This window comes from Ranitomeya imitator, chromosome 2, assembly GCF_032444005.1.
Source record: "Ranitomeya imitator isolate aRanImi1 chromosome 2, aRanImi1.pri, whole genome shotgun sequence".
Taxonomy (NCBI): domain Eukaryota; kingdom Metazoa; phylum Chordata; class Amphibia; order Anura; family Dendrobatidae; genus Ranitomeya; species Ranitomeya imitator.
This window is the reverse complement of record NC_091283.1, coordinates 131,541,341-131,568,476: the sequence shown is the minus strand read 5'-3', so window position 1 is coordinate 131,568,476 and position 27,136 is coordinate 131,541,341. Positions and strand designations below refer to the sequence as shown.

At 43.8% G+C, this 27,136-nt stretch overlaps 1 protein-coding gene across 1 annotated transcript in view; it reads left to right on the top strand.

Annotated features, from left to right (window-relative positions):
- The window catches only part of ATRX (ATRX chromatin remodeler), a 246,932-nt gene that overhangs the window by 151,892 nt on the left and 67,904 nt on the right, over positions 1 to 27,136 (top strand). The window contains exons 19-20 of the mRNA XM_069747241.1: positions 13,410 to 13,556; positions 17,949 to 18,126. Of these exons, the coding sequence (XP_069603342.1) occupies positions 13,410 to 13,556; positions 17,949 to 18,126 (325 nt within the window). The remainder of the gene's footprint in view (positions 1 to 13,409; positions 13,557 to 17,948; positions 18,127 to 27,136) is intronic.

The window sequence follows — 27,136 nt, the reverse complement described above, 5'->3', positions numbered from 1 at the left end:
TGGTGACCACTGGTGAGAGAGACTGCAGGAGAGGTGAAGGAATGGGGTCACTATTGCAGGTTGTAGGCCGAGCAGAAGCGAGGAGCTTGGAAACTTCTTCTTCTGAAACAGGCTCAAACATGTCTAGTGAGCTTGAGGTGCGGCAGGGAAGGGGATCCAGGCACTGCTCCATTTACTGCATTTGATGTACATGCAACTTCTCTGCTTTGTTGGGTTGGAGCCTAGTTCTTGGTATCCATACGCTGGCTACAGTCCCATCTGCTCTCAGGTTCCATCTATTTATTTTAGTGTTTTGATCCTAAGCCTTTGTGGTAATTGGCTGTTCCCTGTCGGTGTACTTCTATACAGTGCTAATCAAATTAGCATTAGAAATTTTTATCACTCCGTTTATTTATTTTTCTCTAGATGTGCTTACCATTAAGGGGCTGTCCACTACTAGGACAACCCCATCTTGATCTAAATGTTTGGACCTGATAACGTAAGAAAGTTTCTACTCCCCTCCCATGCCGGCACCATTCCAGAGGTGTCAACACTCGCTGTCCCAGGGCTGTGATGCAGTGTTGACACGTGACCCCGCCGCCCAATCAGTGAAGGCGTCACTGTCCCCGCCTCCAGACAAATCAAACATGAACATAAAGTCCAGGCTGCAGCTGCTCTCACTTCCCATTCATGTTTAGTTTGACAGGAGGCGGGGACAGTGACGCCATCACTGATTGGGCGCTGGGGTCTCGTGTCACAACAGCACGAGAGCCCTGGGGAGCACGAGTGCTGACACCGCGAGAACGCCGCTAGCACTGGAGACGAGTTTAGGCTTTATTATTTTATGGGGGCCAAGCGTGGGGAATGAGAAGGGGGGTGTCCAAGTAGTGAACAACTTCTTTAACCCCTTCCCGACCTTTGACGCATACGCTGCGTCATGAAAGTCTGTGCCATTCCGACCCATGACGCAGCATATGCGTCATGGAAAGATCGCGTCCCTGCAGGCCGGGTGAAAGGGTTAACTCCCATTTCACCCGATCTGCAGGGACAGGGGGAGTGGTAGTTTAGCCCAGGGGGGGTTGCTTCACCCCCTCGTGGCTACGATCGCTCTGATTAGCTGTTGAAATTGAAACTGCCAATCAGAGCGATTTGTAATATTTCACCTAAAAAAATGGTGAAATATTACAATCCAGCCATGGCCGATGCTGCAATATCATCGGCCATGGCTGGACACACTAATGTGCACCCACTCCACTCCTCCGATCGCCCCCCCGTCCTCCTGCCCGCTCCCCCCGTGCTCCAATCACACCCCCCGTGCTCCAATCAAACCCCCCCGTACTCCGATCCCCCCCCGCACAGCGATCCCCCCCCCGCACAGCGATTTCCCCCCCTCCGTGCTCCGATCCACCAGCCCGCACAGCGATCCCCCACTCCGTGCTCCAATCCACCCCCCGTGTTCCGGTCCACCCCCCCGTGCCCTGATCTCCCCCCCCTTATACTTACCTGGCCTCCCGGGGACCGTCCGTCTTCTTTCCTGGGCGCCGCCATCTTCCAAAATGGCGGGCGCATGTGCAGTGCGCCCGCCGAATCTGCCGGCCGGCAGATTCGTTCCAGAGTGAATTTTGATCACTGAGATAGGTTATATCTCAGTGATAAAAAAAAAAAGTAAATGACCGCCCCCCCCCCCCCCCCTTGTCACCCCCATAGGTAGGGACAATAAAAAAAAAAAAATATATATTTATTTTTTCCACTAAGGTTGGGGTAAGAACTAGGGGTAGGGGTAGGGTTAGGGTTTCGGTATGTGCACACGTATTCTGTTCCTCTGCGGATTTTTCCGCTGCGGATTTGATAAATCCGCAGTGCTAAACCGCTGCGGATTTATGGCGGATTTACCATGTTTTTTCTGCGCATTTCAATGCGGTTTTACAACAGTGATTTTCTATTTGAGCAGTTGTAAAACCGCTGCGGAATCCGCAGAAAGAAGTGACATGCTGCGGAATGTAAACCGCTGCGTTTCCGTGCAGTTTTTCCGCAGCATGTGTACAGCGATTTTTGTTTCCCATAGGTTTGCATTGAACTGTAAACTCATGGGAAACTGCTGCGGATCCGCAGCGTTTTCCGCAGCGTGTGCACATACCTTTAGAATTAGGCTATGTGCACACGGTGCGGATTGGCCGCTGCGGATCCGCAGCAGTGTTCCATCAGGTTTACAGTACCATGTAAACATATGGAAAGCCAAATCCGCTGTGCCCATGGTGCGGAAAATACCGCGCGGGAACGCTGCGTTGTATTTTCCGCAGCATGTCAATTCTTTGTGCGGATTCCGCAGCGTTTTACACCTGTTCCTCAATAGGAATCCGCAGGTGAAATCTGGCCAAAAAACACTGGAAATCCGCGGTAAATCCGCAGGTAAAACGCAGTGCCTTTTACCCACAGATTTTTCAAAAATGGTGCTGAAAAATCTCATACGAATCCGCAACGTTGGCACATAGCCTTAGGGTTAGGGTTGGGTTGGAATTAGGGTTGTAGTTAGGGTTAGGGGTGTGTTGGGGTTACGGGTGTGTTGGGGTTAGGGTTGTGATTAGGGTTACGGCTACAGTTGGGATAAGGGTTAGGGGTGTGATTAGGGTTATGGCTACAGTTGGGATTAGGGTTAGGGGTGTGTTGGGGTTAGTGTTGGAGTTAGAATTGAGGGGTTTCCACTGTTTAGGCACATCAGGGGGTCTCCAAACGCAACATGGCGCCACCATTAATTCCAGCCAATCTTGTATTCAAAAAGTCAAATGGTGCTCCCTCACTTCCGAGCCCCGACGTGCACCCAAACAGTGGTTTACCCCCACATATGGGGTACCAGCATACTCAGGACAAACTGCGCAACAATTACTGGGGTCCAATTTCTCCTGTTACCCTTGTGAAAATAAAGAAATGCTTGCTAAAACATCATTTTTGAGGAAAGAAAAATGATTTTTTATTTTCACGGCTCTGCGTTGTAAACGTCTGTGAAGCACTTGGGGGTTCAAAGTGCTCACCACATATCTAGATAAGTTCCTTGGGGGGGTCTAGTTTCTAAAATGGGGTCCTTGTGGGGGGTTTCTACTGTTTAGGCACACCAGGGGCTCTGCAAACGCAATGTGACGCCCGCAGACCATTCCATCAAAGTCTGCATTTCAAAAGTCACTACTTCCCTTCTGAGCCCCGACGTGTGCCCAAACAGTGGTTTACCCCCACACATGGGGTATCGGCGTACTCAGGAGAAACTGGACAACAACTTTTGGGGTCCAATTTCTCCTGTAACCCTTGGGAAAATAAAAAATTCTGGGCTAAATTATTATTTTTGAGGAAAGAAAGCGTATTTATTATTTTCACGGCTCTGCATTATAAACTTCTATGAAGCACTTGGGGGTTCAAAGTGCTCACCACACATCTAGATAATTCCTTTCGGGGTCTAGTTTCCAAAATGGGGTCACTTGTGGGGGGGTTTCTACTGTTAAGCCACATCAGGGGCTCTGCAAACGCAACGTGACGCCCACAGAGCATTCCATCAAAGTCTGCATTTCAAAATGTCACTACTTCACTTCCGAGCCCCGGCATGTGCCCAAACAGTGGTTTACCCCCACATATGGGGTATCAGCGTACTCAGGAGAAACTGGACAACAACTTTTGGGGTCAAATTTCTCCTGTTACCCTTTGTAAAATAAAAAATTGCAGGCTAAAAGATCATTTTTGAGAAAATAATTTTTTTATTTTATTTTCATGGCTCTGCGTTATAAACTTCTGTGAAGCACTTGGGGGTTCAAAGTCCTCACCACACATCTAGATTAGTTCCTTTGGGGGTCTAGTTTCCAAAATGGGGTCATTTCTGGGGGATCTCCAATGTTTAGGCACACAGGGGCTCTCCAAACGTGACATGGTGTCCGCTAATGATTGGAGCTAATTTTCCATTTAAAAAGCCAAATGGCGTGCCATCCCTTCCGAGCCCTGCCGTGCGCCCAAACAGTGGTTTACCCCCACATATGGGGTATCAGCGAACTCAGGACAAACTGGACAACAATATTTGGGGTCCAATTTCTCCTATTATCCTTGGCAAAATAGGAAATTCCAGGCTAAAAAATCATTTTTGAGGAAAGAAAAATTATTTTTTATTTTCATGGCTCTGCGTTATAATCTTCTGTGAAGCACCTGGGGGTTTAAAGTGCTCAATATGCATCTAGATAAGTTCCTTGGGGGGTCTAGTTTCCAAAATGGGGTCACTTGTGGGGGAGCTCCAATGCATAGGCACACAGGGGCTCTCCAAACGCGACATGGTGTCCGCTAACAATTGGAGCTAATTTTCCATTAAAAAAGTCAAATGGCGCGCCTTCCCTTCCGAGCCCTGCCGTGTGCCCAAACAGTGGTTTACCCCCACATATGAGGTATCGGCGTACTCGGAAGAAATTGCCCAACAAATTTTATGATCCATTTTATCCTACTGCCCATGTGAAAATGAAAAAATTGAGGCGAAAAGATTTTTTTTTTTATAAAAAAGTACATTTTCATTTTTACAGATCAATTTGTGAAGCACCTGAGGGTTTAAAGTGCTCACTAGGCATCTAAATAAGTTCCTTGGGGGGTCTAGTTTCCAAAATGGGGTCACTTGTGGGGGAGCGCCAATGTTTAGGCACACAGGAGCTCTCCAAACGCGACATGGTGTCCGCTAACGATGGAAATAATTTTTCATTCAAAAAGTCAAATGGCGCTCCTTCCCTTCCGAGCCTTACCATGTGCCCAAACAGTGGTTTACCCCCACATATGAGGTATCGGCGTACTCAGGAGAAATTGCCCAACACATTTTAGGATCCATTTTATCCTGTTGCCCATGTGAAAATGAAAAAATTGAGGCTAAAAGATAATTTTTGTGACTAAAAAGTTAAATGTTCATTTTTTCCTTCCATGTTGCTTCTGCTGCTGCTGTGAAGCACCTGAAGGGTTAATAAACTTCTTGAATGTGGTTTTGAGTACCTTGAGGGGTGCAGTTTTTAGAATCGTGTCACTTTTGGGTATTTTCAGCCATATAGACCCCTCAAACTGACTTCAAATGTGAGGTGGTCCCTAAAAAAAATGGTTTTGTAAATTTCGTTGTAAAAATGACAAATCGCTGGTCAAATTTTAACCCTTATAACTTCCTAACAAAAAAAAATTTTGTTTCCAAAATTGTGCTGATGTAAAGTAAACATGTGGGAAATGTTATTTATTAACTATTTTGTGTCACATATCTCTCTGGTTTAACAGAATAAAAATTCAAAATGTGAAAATTGCGAAATTTTCAAAATTTTCGCCAAATTTCCGTTTTTATCACAAATAAACGCAGAATTTATTGACCTAAATTTACCACTAACATGAAGCCCAATATGTCACGAAAAAACAATCTCAGAACCGCTAGGATCCGTTGAAGCGTTCCTGAGTTATTACCTAATAAAGGGACACTGGTCAGAATTGCAAAAAACGGCAAGGTCTTTAAGGTCAAAATAGGCTGGGTCATGAAGGGGTTAAGTGCATTTAATGATTTAACCCCTTTACCCCCAAGGGTAGTTTGCATGTTAATGACCGGGCCAATTTTTACAATTCTGACCACTGTCACTTTATGAGGTTATAACTCTGGAACGCTTCAACGGATCTTGGCGATTCTGACATTGTTTTCTCGTGACATATTGTACTTCATGATAGTGGTAAAATTTCTTCGATATAACTTGCGATTATTTGTGAAAAAAACGGAAATTTGGCGAAAATTTTGCAATTTTCCAACTTTGAATTTTTATGCCCTTAAATCACAGAGATATGTCATGTAAAATAATAAGTAGCATTTCCCACATTTATACTGTTACGCGTTTGGTAAAATGGATGAAGCAGTTTTATTCTTCGGGTCAGTACGATTACAGCGATACCTCATTTATATAATTTTTTTGGCGCTTTTTGTGCGATAAAAGCTATCTTATAGAAAAAATAATTATTTTTGCATCGCTTTATTCTGAGAACTGTAATTTTTTTATTTTTCTCTGATGCTGTATGGCGGCTCGTATTTTGCGGGACAAGATGACGTTTTCAGCGGTACCATGGTTATTTATATCCGTCTTTTTGATCGCATGTTATTCCACTTTTTGTTCGGCGGTATGATAATAAAGCATTGTTTTTTGCCTTCGGGTGTTTTTTTTTTCGGTGTTCATTGAAGGGGTTAACTAGTGGGACAGTTTTATAGGTTGGGTCGTTGCGGCCGCGGCGATACTAAATATGTGTACTTTTATTGTTTTTTATTATTATTTAGATAAAGAAATGTATTTATGGGAACAATATTTTTTTATTTTCCTTTATTTAGAAATTTTTTTTACATTTTTTTTTTTACACAACTAAAAAAATTTTGTTTACTTTGTCCCAGGGGGGACCACTGTATAGTGACAGATCGCTGATCTGACACTTTGCAGAGCACTGTGTCAGATCAGCGATCTGGCGTGCCCTGCTGCTTAGTTACCAGACCCTTCTCTGGACCCAGAAGTACTCCCTGTAGGACCCGGAAGTAGCCCCGCGGCCATTTTGGATCCGGGGCCTGCAGGGAGGAGACGCTCGGTACAAGGTGAGCACATCGTCTTGTACCGATCGTCTCAGGGAAGCCCGCAGGGAGCCCCCTCCCTGCGCGATGCTTCCCTGTACCGTCGGCACACTGCGATCATGTTTGATCGCGGTGTGCCGGGGGTTAATGTGCCGGGGGCGGTCCGTGACCGCTCCTGGCACATAGTGCTGGATGTCAGCTGCGATAATCAGCTGACACCCGGCCGCGATCGGCCTCGCTCCCCCCGTGAGCGCGGCCGATCGCGCTGGACGTACTATTCCGTCCTTGGGAATTGGGGCCAACCCCACATGGACGGAATAGTACGTCCAATGTCAGAAAGGGGTTAAAATTCTTTGTCAATATGTAAAATGAGTAAAATCTACTTGGGATTGAATATTAGGGAAGTGTTACGGTCCTTTCCTTGGACCTAGTAGATATTTCTTTTCTATCTTCTGTGATATTTTATCTCCTTTATATTATAGAGTCTACAGAGATCCTGTCGTTATGACTGATCTTTTTTATATTTTAGCATTACGAGATGCGCATTAAGTTGCTACAGATACAATTCTATGTAGATGGGAGAAGCTTGAGACAGAATTTTATCAGTAGCAGCTGCCATCTCCTATCTCAGTAATGGGAAAGTCTTCACTGAATAAACATTTTATCTCTGGATTGAGGATTTTGATAATGTCTGATCAACTCTGTTAAGGTACCTTCACACTAAACGACGCTGCAGCGATCCAGACAACGATCCGGATCGCTGCAGCGTTGCTGTTTGGTCGCTGAAGTGCTGTCACACAGACAGCTCTCCAGCGACCAACGATGCCGTTAACCAGGGTAAACATCGGGTTACTAAGCGCAGGGCCGCGCTTAGTAACCCGATGTTTACCCTGGTTACCATCCTAAAAGTAAAAAAAAAACAAACGCTACATACTTACCTTCCGCTGTCTGTCCCCGGCGCTCTGCTTCTCTGCACTGGCTGTGAGCACAGCGGCCGGAAAGCAGAGCGGTGACGTCACCGCTCTGCTTTCCGGCCGCTGTGCTCACAGTGAGTGCAGGAAAGCACAGCGCCGAGGACAGACAGCGGAAGGTAAGTATGTAGCGTTTGTTTTTTTTTACTTTTAGGATGGTAACCAGGGTAAACATCGGGTTACTAAGCGCGGCCCTGCGCTTAGTAACCCGATGTTTACCCTGGTTACCAGCGAAGACATCGCTGAATCGGTGTCACACACGCCGATTCAGCGATGTCAGCGGGAGATCCAGCGACCAAATAAAGTTCTGGCCTTCGAGCCCCGACCAACGACATCACAGCAGGATCCTGATCGCTGCTGCGTGTCAAACTGAACGATATCGCTAGCCAGGACGCTGCAACGTCACGCATTGCTAGCGATATCGTTTAGTGTGAAGGTACCTTTAGAGAAGAAGCAGATTTGTCTGATAAGATAAATTACAACGTTGCTTATTTTTGTGTTCTATTGACTTATTTAATGAAAACCACAGTTAGGGTATGTGCACACGTCAGGATTTTTTCCTGACAAAATCCTGAGAATTCTGCCAGAAATCCGCGTGCTTTTTTTGCGCGAATTTCTCGCGGAATTTGCGCAGATTTTTTGCGGACTTTTAGCGTTTTTTTTTTTCTTTTCCCGGAATGACCTTTTTGATAGGAAATCCGCAAAATATCCGGAAAAAGATAGAGCATGTCCGGATTTTTTGCGGTATGCGGTTTTTTTTGCGGAAAAAAACGCTAACATCTGCACAAAAAATGCGGAATGCATTCTAAAACATAGGATGCATAATGTTAGCGTTTTTTGACCGGATTTGTAGCGTTTTTATAGCGAAATTCCGCAAAAAAAAAAAAAACGCCAAAAATCCTGACGTGTGCTCATACCCTTACTCTTAAACCCCTTTCCGACCTGTGACATACCTATAAGTCATAGGTCGCCTCCCCTGCTTTGATGCTAGCTCCGGCACTGAGGCCCCATCTTGTGATGTGCCGGAATTGATCAGCTGAAATGTGCCCCTAACAGCCGCTGATGGGATCACGACATGTTAACATGTTAAATTACGCTATCAATCTCTGACAGCTGCATTTAACATGCACGCTTCGGAAGCGCGTCACTAACCCTACCCATCGGTGCCCCTGTCACATGATCACAGGGCGCCAAAGGGTTGGCATGACAACCGGGGGTCTGCAGGAGACCCCTGTGCTTGTCATTGCCGATATGGTATGAGCACTGCCCTGTGGCTGGTGTTCATAGCGTATGATCATTTCTGTAGCACAAGCAGTCAGAAGATTGCAGCTTCAAGATTCCTATGGAGACTATTGAAGCAGTTAAAAAGTGTAAAAAAAATATATATATATAGTTCTTAATATTTTAAAAATATAAATGTGCAAATCGCCTCTTCACCCTATTCAAAATAAAATAAAAAATACATATTTGTTGGTATCTCTGTGTTCAGAAACGCCCGATCTTTCCAACTATAAATAGAATCCAATCGGTGAATGGTGCAGTGACAGGAAGAAAAGAAGCCAGAATTACGTTTTCTTTTGTTGCTGCAACATAGCAAAAACAAATTATCAAAAGATCGTAGCTTCACCAAAATAGTATCGATAAAAACATCAGCTCTGTGCTCCTAAAATAAGCCCTCACCCAGCTCCAGATAATGAAAAATGAAGATGCTACAGGTCTCGGGAAATTGTGCCATTTTTTCTTTTTTTTTTTACAAACTTAAAAAGAAAAAAAGAAAAATTCACCACTTAAATAAAAAAAACAACAACAACCCTGTACTTGTTTGGTGACTGCGAACCAGTAATGACCTGGAGATTCATAATAGCTGGTCAGTTATTGCATTTAGTGATTATGGTAAGAAAAAAAAAAACACAATCGTAGAACTGCACTTTTTTTTTTTTGCAGTTTCACCGTACTTGGAATTTTTTTTCCCCATTTTCCGGTACACTATATGGTAAAACCAGTGGTGTCATTCAAAAGTACAACTCATCCCACCGGAAACAATCCCTCACGCGGCCATATTGGCGGAATTTTTTTTAAAAAAAGTTATGGCTCTAGGTAGGAGAGCGAAAAACGAAAACGCAGAAACTGAAAAGTCACAATATGGTGAAGGGCTTAATGATTCGGCCAGGGACCATGGGCAGAGATGAGTCTAGTGCAGCACTGGCCTCAGTGGGCTTTTCTCAGCATTGCTGGAGGTGATTCACAGGTTTCTCCCGTAGCGAGAGACCTGTCAATCACCTGGGACAAGCGAACCAGCAGCAGTGCTGGGTTTGTAATGTCCCCAGTCAGATCATAAAGGGAGGGTGCCGTGATTTTAGTTTTTGTATTAATAATTATTGATTATATAATCAATTATTTTTAATACAAAAGTAAATGTACTACTTTCATACTTCTTTATTCATTTTTACTTTTACCACTGGAGGCCGCCATTTTCATTAGTGGGGGTGTAAGTGTCTGGACACGACACTTGCACACCTCACTTACGGCAGCCATGGGCATAGGAGCCAACGGTCGGACCCGACCGCATCTTTCATTGAGGCCGCTTCTCCTGCCTCTCAGCTGTGACTTGGGCACGCCCACTGAGCTGCAACGTCACAGCTGTGGGAGGAGATCGCGGCCATTTTGTTTTTTATTTTCCTCTGTCATCGAACACACAGCTCAGTGCGTGCGATCATAGCAGGAGCTGCCAGGGAGAAGCTGTTGCTGGGAAGAGAGGTTCGGGGTGAGTATCTGCAGCCAGGAGCTGTGATTGCAGCCTTTACTTAGTATTACAGCACAGGCTGCAATCACTGCTCACTGCCGACCTGTTCAGAGCAGTGAGATCGTCACACTGCTCTGCCCTGAACAGGATTCAGCACTTCCTGGGAGAGGACTGAAGGTAAGTACAGAGTTTTTATTTTCTTATGCATCTACCACTGCTACCTGCCCCTATATACCACTGCTACCTGCCCCTATATACCACTGCTGCCTGCCCCTATATACCACTGCTACCTGTTCCTATATACCACTGCTACCTACCCCTATATACCACTGCTACCTGCTCCTATATACCACTACTACCTGCCCCTATATACCACTGCTACCTGCCTCTATATACCACTGCTACCTGCTCCTATATACCACTGCTACCTACCCCTATATACCACTGCTACCAGCCCCTATATACCACTGCTACCAGCCCCTATATACCACTGCTACCTGCCCCTATATACCACTGCTACCTGCCTCTATATACCACTGCTACCTGCTCCTATATACCACTGCTACCTGCTCCTATATACCACTGCTACCTGCTCCTATATACCACTGCTACCTGCCCCTATATACCACTGCTACCTGCTCCTATATACCACTGCTACCTGCCCCTATATACCACTGCTACCTGCCCCTATATACCACTGCTACCAGCCCCTATATACCACTGCTACCTGTCCCTATATACCACTGCTACCAGCCCCTATATACCACTGCTACCAGCCCCTATATACCACTGCTACCTGCCCCTGTATACCACTGCTACCTGCCTCTATATACCATCTACCACTGCTGCCTGCCTCTATATACCATCTACCACTGCTGCCTACCTCTATATACCATCTACCACTGCTGCCTGCCTCTATATACCATCTACCACTGCTGCCTGCCTCTATATACCATCTACCACTGCTGCCTGCCTCTATATACCATCTACCACTGCTGCCTGCCTCTATATACCATCTACCACTGCTACCTCTGTCCTGTGTAGCTAATCCTGTCCTGTGTACAGTATCACACAAGATAGGATTAGATACACGGCGCAGCACAGTATCACACAGGACAGGATTAGATACACGGCTCAGCAGTCAGTATCTAATCCTCTCCTATGCACTCCTCTCCCCCTTGCATGTCTTTTCCCATTGTTGTTTATTATTTTTGTTGTGGGAGATGAGGGAGTCGAGGATTATGCGTTCGGTATGGTTTAAAAAAGATTAATAAAGGACTTTATTCTGGCCGAGTATTTACAATACATGTGAGATCTATGTGGCGGCATTATGGGTGATCTATATGGCGGTATTATGTGAGAAGCATATGGTGGTATGTGAGAACACTGGCGGTATTATTTGTGATCTATATGGCGGTATGTGAGAACACTGGCGGTATTATGTGTGATCTGTATGGCGGTATGTGAGAACACTGGCGGTATTATGTGTGATCTATATGGCGGTATGTGAGAACACTGGCGGTATTGTGTGATCTATATGGTGGTATTATGTCAGAACTGTATGACAGTATTGTGTGATCTATTTGATAGTATTGTGTGTGATCTATATGGCGGTATTATGTGAGAACACTAGAAAGTGGACGCATTCTATGGTGGTTCTGGCTGAGCACCTGCACGCGGGTCTGGGGTAATAGAGGGTAAAGCATGACCTCCAGTTAGGTGCAGTCAGGGGAAGGCTGGTGAGGCAGCTGAAGAGAGGGGTCTCATTTTTATCGTTACTATATGGCTACATTTCCTTCCCGGCGTCACCCCAGACTGCGCCTGTCGCCTCGCTTTCACACATTGACAGGACAGGATGGAGAAGACCGGATCTGAGGAGGGGAATGGGGTCTGTATGCAAAGTCTGGATCAGACCAGGCCATCAATCCGCAGAAATGTTTCCTGGATTTCTGTGGAGCAGACAAGCAGATGGTCCATCCATGAGTATAAAAGACAGTGCTCTATGTACAATCCTTGGCTGCTCCGCACACCGAACAGGGGCCCCCCATAGACCAGCACACTGCTCTCCTGAAATACTCTGTGCTGTTGTCACCCTGCTCCCTCCACCACATATCTCCCAGAATCCTTGCTGCCTGCCATCCTCGGTGACTGTCTACTTGTCAGTATAAGGCTGCCGTCACACTATCTGTATTTGGTCAGTATTTTACATCAGTATCTGTAAGCCAAAACCAGGAGTGAGTGATATATACAGAAGTGGTGCATATGTTTCTATTATACTTTTCCTCTAATTGTTCCACTCCTGGTTTTGGCTTACAAATACTGATGTAAAATACTGACCATACTCTGCAGTCACAAACAAAATGGCTGCTCATTTGGTTCCTGAATATCATCCTCTCTTATCCCTTAGCAAACACCCAGAAGGGGAGGAGACATCACACGCGTCAGCAGACTCCGCCCATAATTACTGCAGTGCAGTAATGTGAGCTATTTGTACACTAGGTTTTTCTGAAATTTCAGCAGCTGCTCCCCCTAGTGTTTTTAAAAGTGGAAATTCCAAAACTTTTCAAATTATTTTTCATATTTTACTAAATTATAAGCAAATGATAATATTTTTTTAAGAAAATGTAATCATTAATTCTTTACATTTTTACAATTTCTGAAAAAATTTTTTTTTTTATGGCACCTTCCCTTTAAAAGTATATCTTAACTTTTTCAGAGAAAAATATACCAGCTGCAGCCATGTGAGCAGACTGATTCATGATGCTTGCATTTTTGGGTAGTATGACTTGGGTGACTGTACATGCAGATACTTTTCCTAGTTAAAAACAACAGAGAGCATGGAAGGATTCAAATCATGGAGTACATCTTCTATTTTTTTTTATAACAAATAATTTTGGGAAAATTAATGTGAAGAACCTCTAACTAGTGATGAGCGAACTTGCTCGGATAGCGTGTTATCAGAGTATGCTCGGGTGTTATCCGAGTATCTTGGGTGTGCTTGGATAATATGTTATAGTCCCTTGCACTGCATGTTTTGCACCTGTTAGGCCGCCACAACAAATGTGGGGATTCCCTAACAATGTTTTTGTCTTGGATAAATCATCACATCTTACGTTGTTTTTGTTTTTTTGTTTAGGTGGTTTCATTTCTACACACTGTCCTGCTCAATGACCAGCTAGACTTTTCCACTGCTCTGGTGGTGTGTCCTTTAAATACAGTTTTAAACTGGACCAATGAGTTTGAAAAATGGCAGGACGGTCTCAATGATGATGAAGCTTTAGAGGTACGTATATTACACTTAAAGCACGGTAATTTGGTATCTCGTATTTAATATTCTTGTACTGAAGCTAGATCCAAAAATCTGGATTTGTAATTTTAGTACTTTAGAGTGAATTAAAAGGCTAAAATAGTCTTTTTTTTGTTGTTAAAAGTGGCTTTCTGATAAAGTACATTATTGTCATATCCTCTACAACACCCACCAATCACTAAAACCTCTACCCCTTCCCTCACAAGAGATACTTGATATGTAGTGATGACCACTTTGATGTACAGTGGGGCAAAAAAGTATTTAGTCAGTCAGCAATAGTGGAAGTTCCACCACTTAAAAAGATGAGAGGCGTCTGTAATTTACATCATAGGTAGACCTCAAATATGGGAGACAAACTGAGAAAAAAAAATCCAGAAAATCACATTGTCTGTTTTTTTTAACATTTTATTTGCATATTATGGTGGAAAATAAGTATTTGGTCAGAAACAAACAATCAAGATTTCTGGCTCTCACAGACCTGTAACTTCTTCTTTAAGAGTCTCCTCTTTCCTCCACTCATTACCTGTAGTAATGGCACCTGTTTAAACTTGTTATCAGTATAAAAAGACACCTGTGCATACCCTCAAACAGTCTGACTCCAAACTCCACTATGGTGAAGACCAAAGAGCTGTCAAAGGACACCAGAAACAAAATTGTAGCCCTGCACCAGGCTGGGAAGACTGAATCTGCAATAGCCAACCAGCTTGGAGTGAAGAAATCAACAGTGGGAGCAATAATTAGAAAATGGAAGACATACAAGACCACTGATAATCTTCCTCGATCTGGGGCTCCACGCAAAATCCCACCCTGTGAAGTCAGAATGATCACAAGAACGGTGAGCAAAAATCCCAGAACCACGCAGGGGGACCTAGTGAATGAACTGCAGAGAGCTGGGACCAATGTAACAAGGCCTACCATAAGTAACACACTGCGCCACCATGGACTCAGATCCTGCAGTGCCAGACGTGTCCCACTGCTTAAGCCAGTACATGTCCGGGCCCGTCTGAAGTTTGCTAGAGAGCATTTGGATGATCCAGAGGAGTTTGGGGAGAATGTCCTATAGTCTGATGAAACCAAACTGGAACTGTTTGGTAGAAACACAACTTGTCGTGTTTGGAGGAAAAAGAATACTGAGTTGCATCCATCAAACACCATACCTACTGTAAAGCATGGTGTTGGAAACATCATGCTCTGGGGCTGTTTCTCTGCAAAGGGGCCAGGACGACTGATCCGGGTACATGAAAGAATGAATGGGGCCATGTATCGTGAGATTTTGAGTGCAAACCTCCTTCCATCAGCAAGGGCATTGAAGATGAAACGTGGCTGGGTCTTTCAACATGACAATGATCCAAAGCACACCGCCAGGGCAACGAAGGAGTGGCTTCGTAAGAAGCATTTCAAGGTCCTGGAGTGGCCTAGCCAGTCTCCAGATCTCAACCCTATAGAAAACCTTTGGAGGGAGTTGAAAGTCCGTGTTGCCAAGCGAAAAACCAAAAACATCACTGCTCTAGAGGAGATCTGCATGAAGGAATGGGCCAACATACCAACAACAGTGTGTGGCAACCTTGTGAAGACTTACAGAAAACGTTTGACCTCTGTCATTGCCAACAAAGGATATATTACAAAGTATTGAGATGAAATTTTGTTTCTGACCAAATACTTATTTTCCACCATAATATGCAAATAAAATGTTATAAAAGCAGACAATGTAATTTTCTGGATTTTTTTTTCTCAGTTTGTCTCCCATAGTTGAGGTCTACCTATGATGTAAATTACAGACGCCTCTCATCTTTTTAAGTGGTGGAACTTGCACTATTGCTGACTGACTAAATACTCTTTTGCCCCACTGTATTTCTTTCAAATCTTATACACATGATTTCTTTATAGACCTGATCATTTCAGTACTACAATTCCAGCGTGTCCTGTAATCCGAAGGGAGTTGTAGTTCTACAATCGCAGGAGAGCCATCGGTTGGAAGCCTGTGCACTAGATATTAAAATATTAAAGGAGTTGTCTGGCGCAAATTGGTTGTCTCAAATTTTCTGTAAATGAAAAAATACGCGAGTTTCACAAGTCACCGTCCAGTATCTGCTGGCTACAATGGCCCAGAGCAGCTGAGCACCGACCTCTTCTCTGTGGCCGTGTGGTAGTTCTTATTGCTTATCTGCTACAACACCCACCAATCACTAGAACATCTACCCCTTCCCTCACACTTTAACCAGCGTGAGGAGCCGTTTGAATGGTGCAGCAGTCAGTATTTGTGGTAATGACAGAAATTGCTGAGCACAGCACTCTACTGAGTCAACCCCTAGATATATTTAATCTTTTGGGGCCCAAAAGTAACCTCTGCTACAATACATTCAAGCTCTTTCTGCTGACATACAGAGAGCCTGAACAGAGCTCAGGGGGACCCCTGTTCTAGTGACCGATGAAGGTTCTGAGGACACAAAAGCGTCAGGTATAATGTTATATACTGCCTGTAGAAGAGACAGGCAAAAGTGAAGAGTGGAAGGATTGGTGACATCAATGCAAGATGGGGACCAGGATGAGAGATGTTACTACTAGATGGGGACCAGTATGAGGGATGCTACTATTAGATGGAGACCAGGATGAGGGATGAGACCAGGATGAAGGATGCTACCACTTAATGGGGACCAGGGTGGGGAGGGACATTGCTACTAAATAAGGATCAGAGTGGGGGACATTACTACTATATGTAGTAGAAGGAAGATATGTCCGCACTTCGTCTAGCACATAGTGGTACTACTAATACTGCTCACTACTACTACTACTACTACTACTACTACTACTACTACTACTACTACTACTCACTACTACTGCTCACTACTACTACTCACTACTACTCTCTACTACTACTTACTACTACTCACTACTACTACCAACTACTACTAATTTTTACTACTGCTCACTACTACTGCTCTCTACTACTGCTCTCTACTACTGCTCTCTACTATTCTCTATTACTACTACTCACTACTACTCCTCACTACTACTACTCCTCACTACTACTACTCCTCACTACTACTACTCCTCACTACTACTACTCCTCACTACTACTCGCTAGTACTACTACTCCTCACTACTACTACTACTACTCCTCACTACTCCTCGCTACTACTACTCCTCCTCGCTACTACTACTACTCCTCGCTACTACTACTACTCCTCGCTACTACTACTACTCCTCGCTACTACTACTACTACTCCTCACTACTACTACTACTACTACTCCTCACTACTACTACTACTCCTCACTACTACTACTACTCCTCACTACTACTACTACTCCTCACTACTACTACTACTCCTCACTACTACTACTACTCCTCACTACTACTACTCCTCACTACTACTCGCTAGTACTACTACTCCTCACTACTACTACTACTCCTCACTACTACTCGCTACTACTACTACTCCTCGCTGCTACTACTACTCCTCACTACTACTACTACTCCTCACTACTACTACTACTCCTCACTACTACTACTACTCCTCACTACTACTACTACTCCTCACTACTACTACTACTCCTCACTACTACTACTACTCCTCACTACTACTACTACTACTACTACTACCACTACTACTACTACCACCCACTACTACTCCTCACTACTACTACTACTACTCCTCACTACTACTACTACTACTACTACTACTACCACTACTACTACTACCACCCACTACTACTCCTCACTACTACTACTACTACTCCTCACTACTAGTACTACTCATACTACTACTACTCACTACTACTACTCACTACTACTACTCACACTCCTACACCACCACCAAGGTGGGGGGACTTTCCTACTAGATGAGCACTAGTGGGGGGGACATTAGTACTAGATGGGCACCAGGGTGGGGGGCACATTGGTACTAGATGGGCACCAGGGTGGGGGGGACTTTGCTGGCAGGGGGGAGTATGTATAGTATATAATTACTATAATTGTAAGACAATATTTCTATATGGGAGTCAATTGTGAGACAAACTTATTCAAAATAAAGTATGAAGAAAAAATATTTGCCACTAAAAATGCTGTTTTACGTGAAAAAAAATATTTTTTTATCTCCACATTTATAATCGATACTATAAAACTGTACCATAACATACAATAAATGTTATTAAAAAATGCTGAAAAAGGCATATATGCAGGCCATATACCCAGTTGAGTGCGAGACCTCTTGGCCTAGTCTAAGTCTTCACTGTGTAAGAATTAGTGTTGATAAATCTGCCCTAGTAAGTCATTTTCACAAGCTAAAGTCACCTTGTGTTCTGTTGTGGTCCAGAGCCTAGTATTTCATCGCTTCAGTTATTGCATTATGTGGTTTTGTCTTCTGTCAGGTCTGTGAACTTGCGACAATAAAGCGTCCTCAAGAGCGAGGATACATGCTACAACGCTGGCATGATAATGGAGGAGTGTTGATTATCGGCTATGAAATGTACCGAAACCTCACTCAAGGAAGGAATGTGAAGAGCAAGAAGCTGAAGGAATTGTACCAGAAGACCCTGGTTGATCCTGGTAAGGCTTCTTTTTAATAAACCATGTATGTTTTTTCCTGGTGTACCCTCTGCAGGCAGATGCACTGATCTTTCTAGCCTAGGTATCACTCAATATTAGAGCTGCCTTTTCAGGTAAAGGATTTCCAATGACTTGGTGATCTTGTAGCTGTGCAAATCATCTGTAGCCAGATAGTTGATCACAATCTGTCAGCAAACCAAAGGGCAGAACCAATGGCTATTGATGCTCCACAGCCAAGCTCTTCTCCTGTATAAGTAAGCATACTGACTCCTCATAGGTCCATGTTTCAGTGTGTCCATCTTAGGTCTCCCATACTACTTGGCAGGTAATATAAACTTTGATCCCAGGGCAGGACAAAGGGCCATGAGCAGAATGGTCTCTTATGAAGAAGAATGTATTGTGGAACAAGTGCAATAAGCAGCTAGTGACTGCTTTTTATTATGGGGACAACGATGCTTTTCTGAAGTGGGAAAACAAAATAAAAATGCAGCGAAGGTCTGTGTTTTGCACACTTGTCTTTGGTTACTTAGTGGTCTCCTATGGAAGAATAGTTGGACTGCTGATGATGCATCTCAACCATCAGGTATTGACAGGACCACATTACCATGTAAATTCAAGGTTAGCCTATGTTCTAGGATCTGATTCTTTGTGACTTATTTTTCCCATGTATTTCCCAAATCGTCTACTTTTAAGAGTGGGTGGGAGTGCCCTTAGGGAGCCTGGCAAGATTGATGCTGCCTATGCCATGTGCAGCGTGCATTAGGAGCTGGCTTCATTATTGTAACTATGTACGGTTTGCTCTGAAATGTTGCTCTGTTTTCACAGGAAGTATATTTTGATGCTGGCTGGGGATTGTGTGTACTAAGGCCTCTTTCACACTTCCGTCTTTCATCTCCCGTCACAATCCGTCTTGAGAAAACAGGATCCTGAGGCTGTGTGCACACGTTGCTGTTTTTTCGCGGTTTTACCGTGTTTTTTCCCGATAAAAATGCTATAAAACCGCAAAAAAAAGCATACAATAATCATCCCATCATTTAGAATCAATTACGCATGTTTTGTGCACATGATGCGTTTTTTTTCCGGTAAAATAAACGCAGCATGTTCATTAATTTTGCTGGTTTTTTTTTGCGGATTTCCCACTACAAAATGCATTGGGAAATGTCCAGAAAAAAACGCGGCAAAAACGCATGCAGATTTCTAGCAGAAAATTTCAGGTTTTTCTCAGGAATTTTCTGCAAGAAATCCTGAACGTGTGCACATAGCCTGAAAATTTTTCTGCAGGATCCTGTTTTTTCTCCTAGACTTGTATTAGCGATGGATTGTGACGGATGGCCATCCATTTCATCCGTCGTGCTCTGGATCCGTTGGCCAAAAACTGTCCGTCGGGTGGAGAAAACGTTCAGAGGAACGTTTTTTCTGCACGTCGGAAAATCGGTCAGCGACGCATCCTGCGCTGCCCGTTGCTGGCTATAATGGAAGCCTATGGATGCAGGATGCGTCGCCGACTGTGAAAAACAGGAATCCAGCGACGTATCCCGTTTTTCCACCCTAAGCATGCCTGGAAGGATTTTCAGGTCCGGGAAAAGAAAAAAAATTTGATTGAAATTCAGGCAACAACACGAACAACGCATCCGTCAAGATACTGGATACATTGCGCACGTTTTTTTCCTATTTTCACAACGTCCGTCGATCCGTCACAACGCATTACCACGCTCCACAGCAGACGGAAGTGTGAAAGAGGCCTAAGAGACCTGTCAGTCTAGGGGAGTGGGGCGAGGAGACGTTCTGGGATGCTTCTAAAAGTATATTTCCTCTTAAGAGGCGCGTACTAAATCGTATCTGTCTTCAATGACTCAATCAGTGTCTAATTCATGCTGTCCTGGATTTGGACAACATGCATCTCCCATCAGGTTACCTTTAGCTGGGTTTTATACTTTTTTTTTTCTTTCTTCACCTTTGTCCTCTCTTCTTTACAGTATTAACCCCTCTGTGACCTTAGACGTACTATCCCGTCGAGGTGCCCTGGGCTTATCTGACCCTGGACGGGATAGTACGTCATAGCCGATCGGCCGCGCTCACGGGGGGAGCGCGGCCGATCGCGGCCGGGTGTCAGCTGCTTATCGCAGCTGACATCCGGCACTATGTGCCAGGAGCGGTCACGGACCGCCCCCGGCACATTAACCCCTGGCACACCGCGATCAAAGATGATCGCGATGTGCCGGCGGTGCAGGGAAGCACCGCGCAGGGAGGGGGCTCCCTGCGGGCTTCCCTGAGACCCCCGGAGCAACGCGATGTGATCGCGTTGCTGCGAGGGTCTCACCTCCCTCCCTGCTCCCTCCAGCCCCGGATCCAAGATGGCCGCGGATCCGGGTCCTGCAGGGAGGGAGGTGGCTTCACAGAGCCTGCTCAGAGCAGGCACTGTGAAGCCTGCAGCGCTGCATGTCAGATCAGTGATCTGACAGAGTGCTGTGCAAACTGTCAGATCACTGATCTGAGATGTCCCCCCCTGGGACAAAGTAAAAAAGTAAAAAAAAATTTTTTCCAAATGTGTAAAAAAAAATTAAAAAAAATATTCCAAAATAATGAAAAAAAAAAAAAAATTCCCATAAATACATTTCTTCATCTAAATAAAAAAAAAAAAAAAAAAGTATACATATTTAGTATCGCCGCGTCCGTAACGACCCGACCTATAAAACTGTCCCACTAGTTAACCCCTTCAGTAAACACCGTAAGAAAAAAAAAAAGAGGCAAAAAACAACGCTTTATTATCATACCGCCGAACAAAAAGTGGAATAACACGCGATCAAAAGGACAGATATAAATAACCATGGTACCGCTGAAAGCGTCATCTTGTCCCGCAAAAAACGTGCCGCCACACAGCATCATCAGCGAAAAAATAAAAGTTATAGTCCTGAGAATAAAGCGATGCAAAAATAATTATTTTTTCTGTAAAATAGTTTTTATCGTATAAAAGCGCCAAACCATAAAAAAATGATATAAATGAGGTGTCGCTGTAATCGTACTGACCCGAAGAATAAAACTGATTTATCAATTTTACCAAACGCGGAACGGTATAAACGCCTCCCCCAATAGAAATTCATGAATAGCTGGTTTTTGGTCATTCTTCCTCACAAAAATCGGAATAAAAAGCGATCAAAAAATGTCACATGCCCGAAAATGTTTTCAATAAAAACGTCAACTCGTCCCGCAAAAAACAAGACCTCACATGACTCTGTGGACCAAAATATGGAAAAATTATAGCTCTCAAAATGTGGTATTGCAAAAAATATTTTTTGCAATAAAAATGGTCTTTCAGTGTGTGACGGCTGCCAATCATAAAAATCCGCTAAAAAACCCGCTATAAAAGTAAATCAAACCCCCCTTCATCACCCCCTTAGTTAGGGAAAAATTAAAAAAAATGTATTTATTTCCATTTTCCCATTAGGGTTAGGGTTAGGGCTAGGGTTAGGGCTAGGGTTAGGGCTAGGGTTAGGGCTAGGGTTAGGGCTAGGGTTAGGGTTAGGGTTAGGGTTGGGGCTACAGTTAGGGTTGGGGCTAAAGTTAGGGTTAGGGTTTAGATTACATTTACAGTTGGGAATAGGGTTGGGATTAGGGTTAGGGGTGTGTCAGGGTTAGAGGTGTGGTTAGGGTTACCGTTGGAATTAGGGTTAGGGGTGTGTTTAGATTAGGGTTTCAGTTATAATTGGGGGGTTTCCACTGTTTCGGCACATCAGGGGCTCTCCAAACACGACATGGTGTCCGATCTCAATTCCAGCCAATTCTGCGTTGAAAAAGTAAAACAGTGCTCCTTCCCTTCCGAGCTCTCCTGTGTGCCCAAACAGGGGTTTACCCTCACATATGGGGTATCAGCGTACTCAGGACAAATTGGACAACAACTTTTGTGGACCAATTTCTCCTGTTACCCTTGGGAAAATACAAAACTGGGGGCTAAAAAATAATTTTTGTGGGAAAACAAAAATATTTTTTGTTTTCACGGCTCTGCGTTATAAACTGTAGTGAAACACTTGGGGGTTCAAAGTTCTCACAACACATCTAGATAAGTTCATTGAGGGGCCTAGTTTCCAATATGGGGTCACTTGTGGGGGGTTTCTACTGTTTAGGTACATTAGGGGCTCTGCAAACGCAATGTGACGCCTGCAGACCAATCCATCTAAGTCTGCATTCCAAATGATGCTCCTTCCCTTCCGAGCCCTCCCATGCGCCCAAACGGTGGTTCCCCCCCACATATCGGGTATCAGCGTACTCAGGACAAATTGGACAACAACATTTAGGGTCCAATTTCTCCTGCTAACCTTGGAAAAATACAAAACTGGGGGCTAAAATATAATTTTTGTGGAAAAAAAAATATTTTTTATTTGCACGGCTCTGCGTTATAAACTGTAGTGAAATACTTGGGGGTTCAAAGCTCTCACAACACATCAAGATGAGTTCCTTAGGGGGTCTACTTTCCAAAATGGTGTCACCTGTGGGGGTTTCTACTGTTTAGGTACATTAGGGGCTCTGCAAACGCAATGTGACGCCTGCAGACCATTCCATCTAAGTCTGCATTCCAAATGGCGCTCCTTCCCTTCCGAGCCCTCCCATGCGCCCAAACGGTGGTTCCCCCCCACATATGGGGTATCAGCGTACTCAGGACAAATTGGACAACAACTTTTGGGGTCCAATTTCTCCTGTTACCCTAGGGAAAATACAAAACTGGGGGCTAAAATATAATTTTTGTGGGAAAAAAATTTTGTTTTATTTTTATGGCTCTGCATTATAAACTTCTGTGAAGCCCTTGGTGGGTCAAAGTGCTCACCACACATCCAGATAAGTTCCTTAGGGGGTCTACTTTCCAAAATGGTGTCACTTGTGGGGGGTTTCAATGTTTAGGCACATCAGTGGCTCTCCAAACGCAACATGGCGTCCCATCTCAATTTCTGTCAATTTTGCATTGAAAAGTCAAACGGCGCTCCTTCCCTTCCGAGCTCTCCCATGCGCCCAAACAGTGGTTTACTGCCACATATGGGGTATCGGCGTACTCAGGACAAATTGGTCAACAACTTTTGAGGTCCAATTTCTTCTCTTACCCTTGGAAAAATAAAAAATTGGGGGCAAAAATATAATTTTTGTGAAAAAATATGATTTTTTATTTTTACGGTTCTGCATTATAAACTTCTGTGAAGCACTTGGTGGGTCAAAGTGCTCACCACACATCCAGATAAGTTCCTTAGGGGGTCTACTTTCCAAAATGGTGTCACTTGTGGGGGGTTTCAATGTTTAGGCACATCAGTGGCTCTCCAAACGCAACATGGCGTCCCATCTCAATTCCTGTCAATTTTGCATTGAAAAGTCAAACGGTGCTCCTTCCCTTCCGAGCTCTCCCATGCGCCCAAACAGTGGTTTACTGCCACATATGGGGTATCAGCGTACTCAGGACAAATTGGACAACAACTTTTGGGGTCCATTTTCTCCTGTTACCCTTGGTAAAATAAAACAAATTGGAGCTGAAGTAAATTTTTTGTGTAAGAAAGTTAAATGTTCATTTTTATTTAAACATTCCAAAAATTCCTATTAAACACCTGAAGGGTTAATAAACTTCTTGAATGTGGTTTTGAGCACCTTGAGGGGTGCAGTTTTTAGAATGGTGTCACACTTGGGCATTTTCTATCATATAGACCCCTCAAAATGACTTCAAATGAGACGTGGTCCCTAAAAAAAAAATGGTGTTGTAAAAATGAGAAATTGCTGGTCAACTTTTAACCCTTATAACTCCCTAACAAAAAAAAAAATGGTTCCAAAATTGTGCTGATGTAAAGGAGACATGTGGGAAATGTTACTTATTAAGTATTTTGTGTGACATATCTCTGTGATTTAATTGCATAAAAATTCAAAGTTTGAAAATTGCGAAATTTTCAAAATTTTCGCCAAATTTCCGTTTTTTTCACAAATAAACGCAGGTACTATCAAAGAAATTTTACCACTATCATGAAGTACAATATGTCACGAGAAAACAATGTCAGAATCACCAGGATCCGTTGAAGCGTTTCGGAGTTATAATCTCATAAAGGGACAGTGGTCAGAATTGTAAAAATTGGCCTGGTCATTGACGTGCAAACCACCCTTGGGGGTAAAGGGGTTAAACCATAAACTGATTCTTCGGTCACAAATTTGGAATGATCAAGGCCTTAGGCTTTTTTTTAAACTAATTTCTGTGGATCTGCAGTTAAAGGGAGTCTGTCAGCAGTTTTTTTTCTACCTCAGCAGAGAGCAGTCTGATGTAGACAAAGAGACCCTGATTCCAACGATGTATCTCTTGGATTACTGGGTGCAGCTATTCTGACACAATCAGTTTGTATATTTGCAGCAGACCTGAGAAAGCTAACCCCGTCCACACCGGGCTCTATACAAAGTCTATAGACATGAGGTGCTTATCACAGGAGGGGAAGTTACTGCAATATTAATCTCTTAGTGATAAATCCTTCTCCGTTTATACTTTTAGAAGTGACACATCCCTGAATTCTGTGTGTGACCCACTATCTCCTGCAGTGTTAAGATTACATAGCAAAAACCTGCTGACAGATTCCCTTTAAAGGGTTTTTCTGTGGTCAAAAAGTCAATCTCCCAGTGCAGCCATCAGTGTGAAAGAAAACTTTGATTTCACTGCCATTTGATGACATTGCTGAGCAGTTACTGCAAGGGATGTCTATAGACTCTGCTTCATGCTAAAACTCTTTCCTGCCCAACTCCTCGCTGGACCCGCTGGGGCATGTTCCCTACTGCACAGCTCTGTAACACTTCTTCACTAGCAGTCACTGTCCGCGCCCTGACTGTGGTTGGTGAATCTGTCCTAAGGTTATAGTCCTCCATCAGAGCACAGTATATAGTAGTGATGAAGACCCAGCAATGTTTTACTTCATCTAGCAGTGATTTCTATAAAATCTTTGGCTATCTGCTGCAGCTCCCCACCCAGCCAGCTATCTGTATACTGTTCATATGTACAGAGGGGTCATTAGCTCATGAATCTCACGGGCTGAGCGTGCTAAGCACTGAGCAAACACCTCCGCTCTGCCAGCGCTACAGCAGGTAACCAAGGGATATTATGAAGGCGGCTACTAGAGGAAAAAAAGGCGAAACCTCGAGCTCTGGATTCAGGATCGATCCTCACCTTATATTGTCGTCAGCGCAGCATAACATGGCGACAGATCTCATATAGGGAGGCTATAATGTGTAGCATGTAGCTATTGGTGAATGCTGGGGGTTGCAGTTTCAAAATACCTTTTAAAAGCCAAAAGCATATGACACCTCAACCAACTTTCACATTGGGATTTCTCCACTGTGTGAATGTAGCAATGGTGTCCATGCTTGACCACCATTCCATTACTTCTATGGGATTAATTAAAGGGAACCTGTCATGTCATTTTTATCATCTAAACCAGTGTTCCCCATCTCCGGTCCTCAAGAGCCACCAACAGGTCATGTTTTCAGGATTTCCTTAGTATTGCCCAAGTGATAATTGCATCACCTTCACAGGCAATAATTCCATCACCTGTGAAATACTAAGGAAATCCTGAAAACATGACCTGTTGGTGGCTCTTGAGGACTGGAGTTGGGGAACACTGATCTAAACTGTCTCCATTGCTTTGTTGGTGATGCAATATGCATCATTAATAAAACATTTTTTAGTTAAAAATGGCCCTGTAATGTCCAAAAAGCATTTTAAGTGAGCAGGTATGATCTAACTATATAGTTACTGGGGTGTGCTTCATTTTCGTTCAGTCACGGAGTCGGTGCCCACGTAATTGGATGTTCCAGGTTGCGCTGACGTCACTGGAATGCACTGTAAAATCTTGCTCAGTGTGTAGCGTGGAGCCGCGCTTGCTACACACGTGTGGCTGCCTGCTCAACGCCAACGTCACTCAAATCCGCTGTAAAATCCCATGTTTGCGCTGTATGGAGCCTCGTTGGTGCAGTGTTGAGCGGACAGCTGCGCTTGCGCAGTGTGTAATATGGGGCTGCACTTGCACAATGTAGGGTGGGGGAGCCGCGCTTGCCTCACACTGCGCAAGCGCAATTACACACTGCAAGCGTGGCTGTCTGTACGGTGTTGAGCAATCACAGCTCCACACTAAACAATGCGCACGTACTGGACTTTACTGTGGATTTGAGTGACAGACCTACCTGGAACAACAATCAAATCACCCCTATGACTAAATGAGCAGGTACAATCGAACATGGACATGACTACAGCGTTTTTAACCCCTTCATGACCTTGGGATTTTCTGTTTTTCCGTGTTCATTTTACGCTCCCCTCCTTCCCAGAGCCATAACTTTTTTATTTTTCCGTCAATATGGCCATGTGAGGGCTTATTTTTTGCGGGACGAGGTGTACTTTTGAACGACATCATTGGTTTTACCCTGTATTGTACTAGAAAATGGGAAACAAATTCCAAGTGCGGTGAAATTGCAAAAAAAGTGCAATCCCACATTTGTTTTTTTGTTTCTTTCTTGCTAGGTTCACTAAATGCTAAAACTGACCTGATATTATGATTCTCCAGGTCATTGCGAGTTCATAGACACCTAACCTGTCTATGTTCTTTTTTTTTTTATCTAAGTGGCGAAAAAAAAAATCCCAAACTTTGCTAAAAAAAAAAAATTTGCTCCATATTCCGATACCCGTAGTGTTTCCATTTTTTGTGATCTGGGGTTGGGTGAGGACTTATTTTTTGCGTGCCGAGCTGACATTTTTAGTGATACCATTTTGGTGCAGATACATTCTTTTGATCGCCCGTTATGGCATTTTAATGCAGTGTCGCGGCGACCAAAAAACTTAATTTTGGCGTTTCAATTTTTTTCTTGCTACGTAGTTTAGTGATCAGGTTAATCCTTTTTTTTTTATTGATCAGGCGATTCTGAACGCAGCAATACCAAATATGTGTATATTTGATTTTATTTTTGTTTTATTTTGAATGGGGCGAAAGGGGGATGATTTAAACTTTTCTATTTTTTT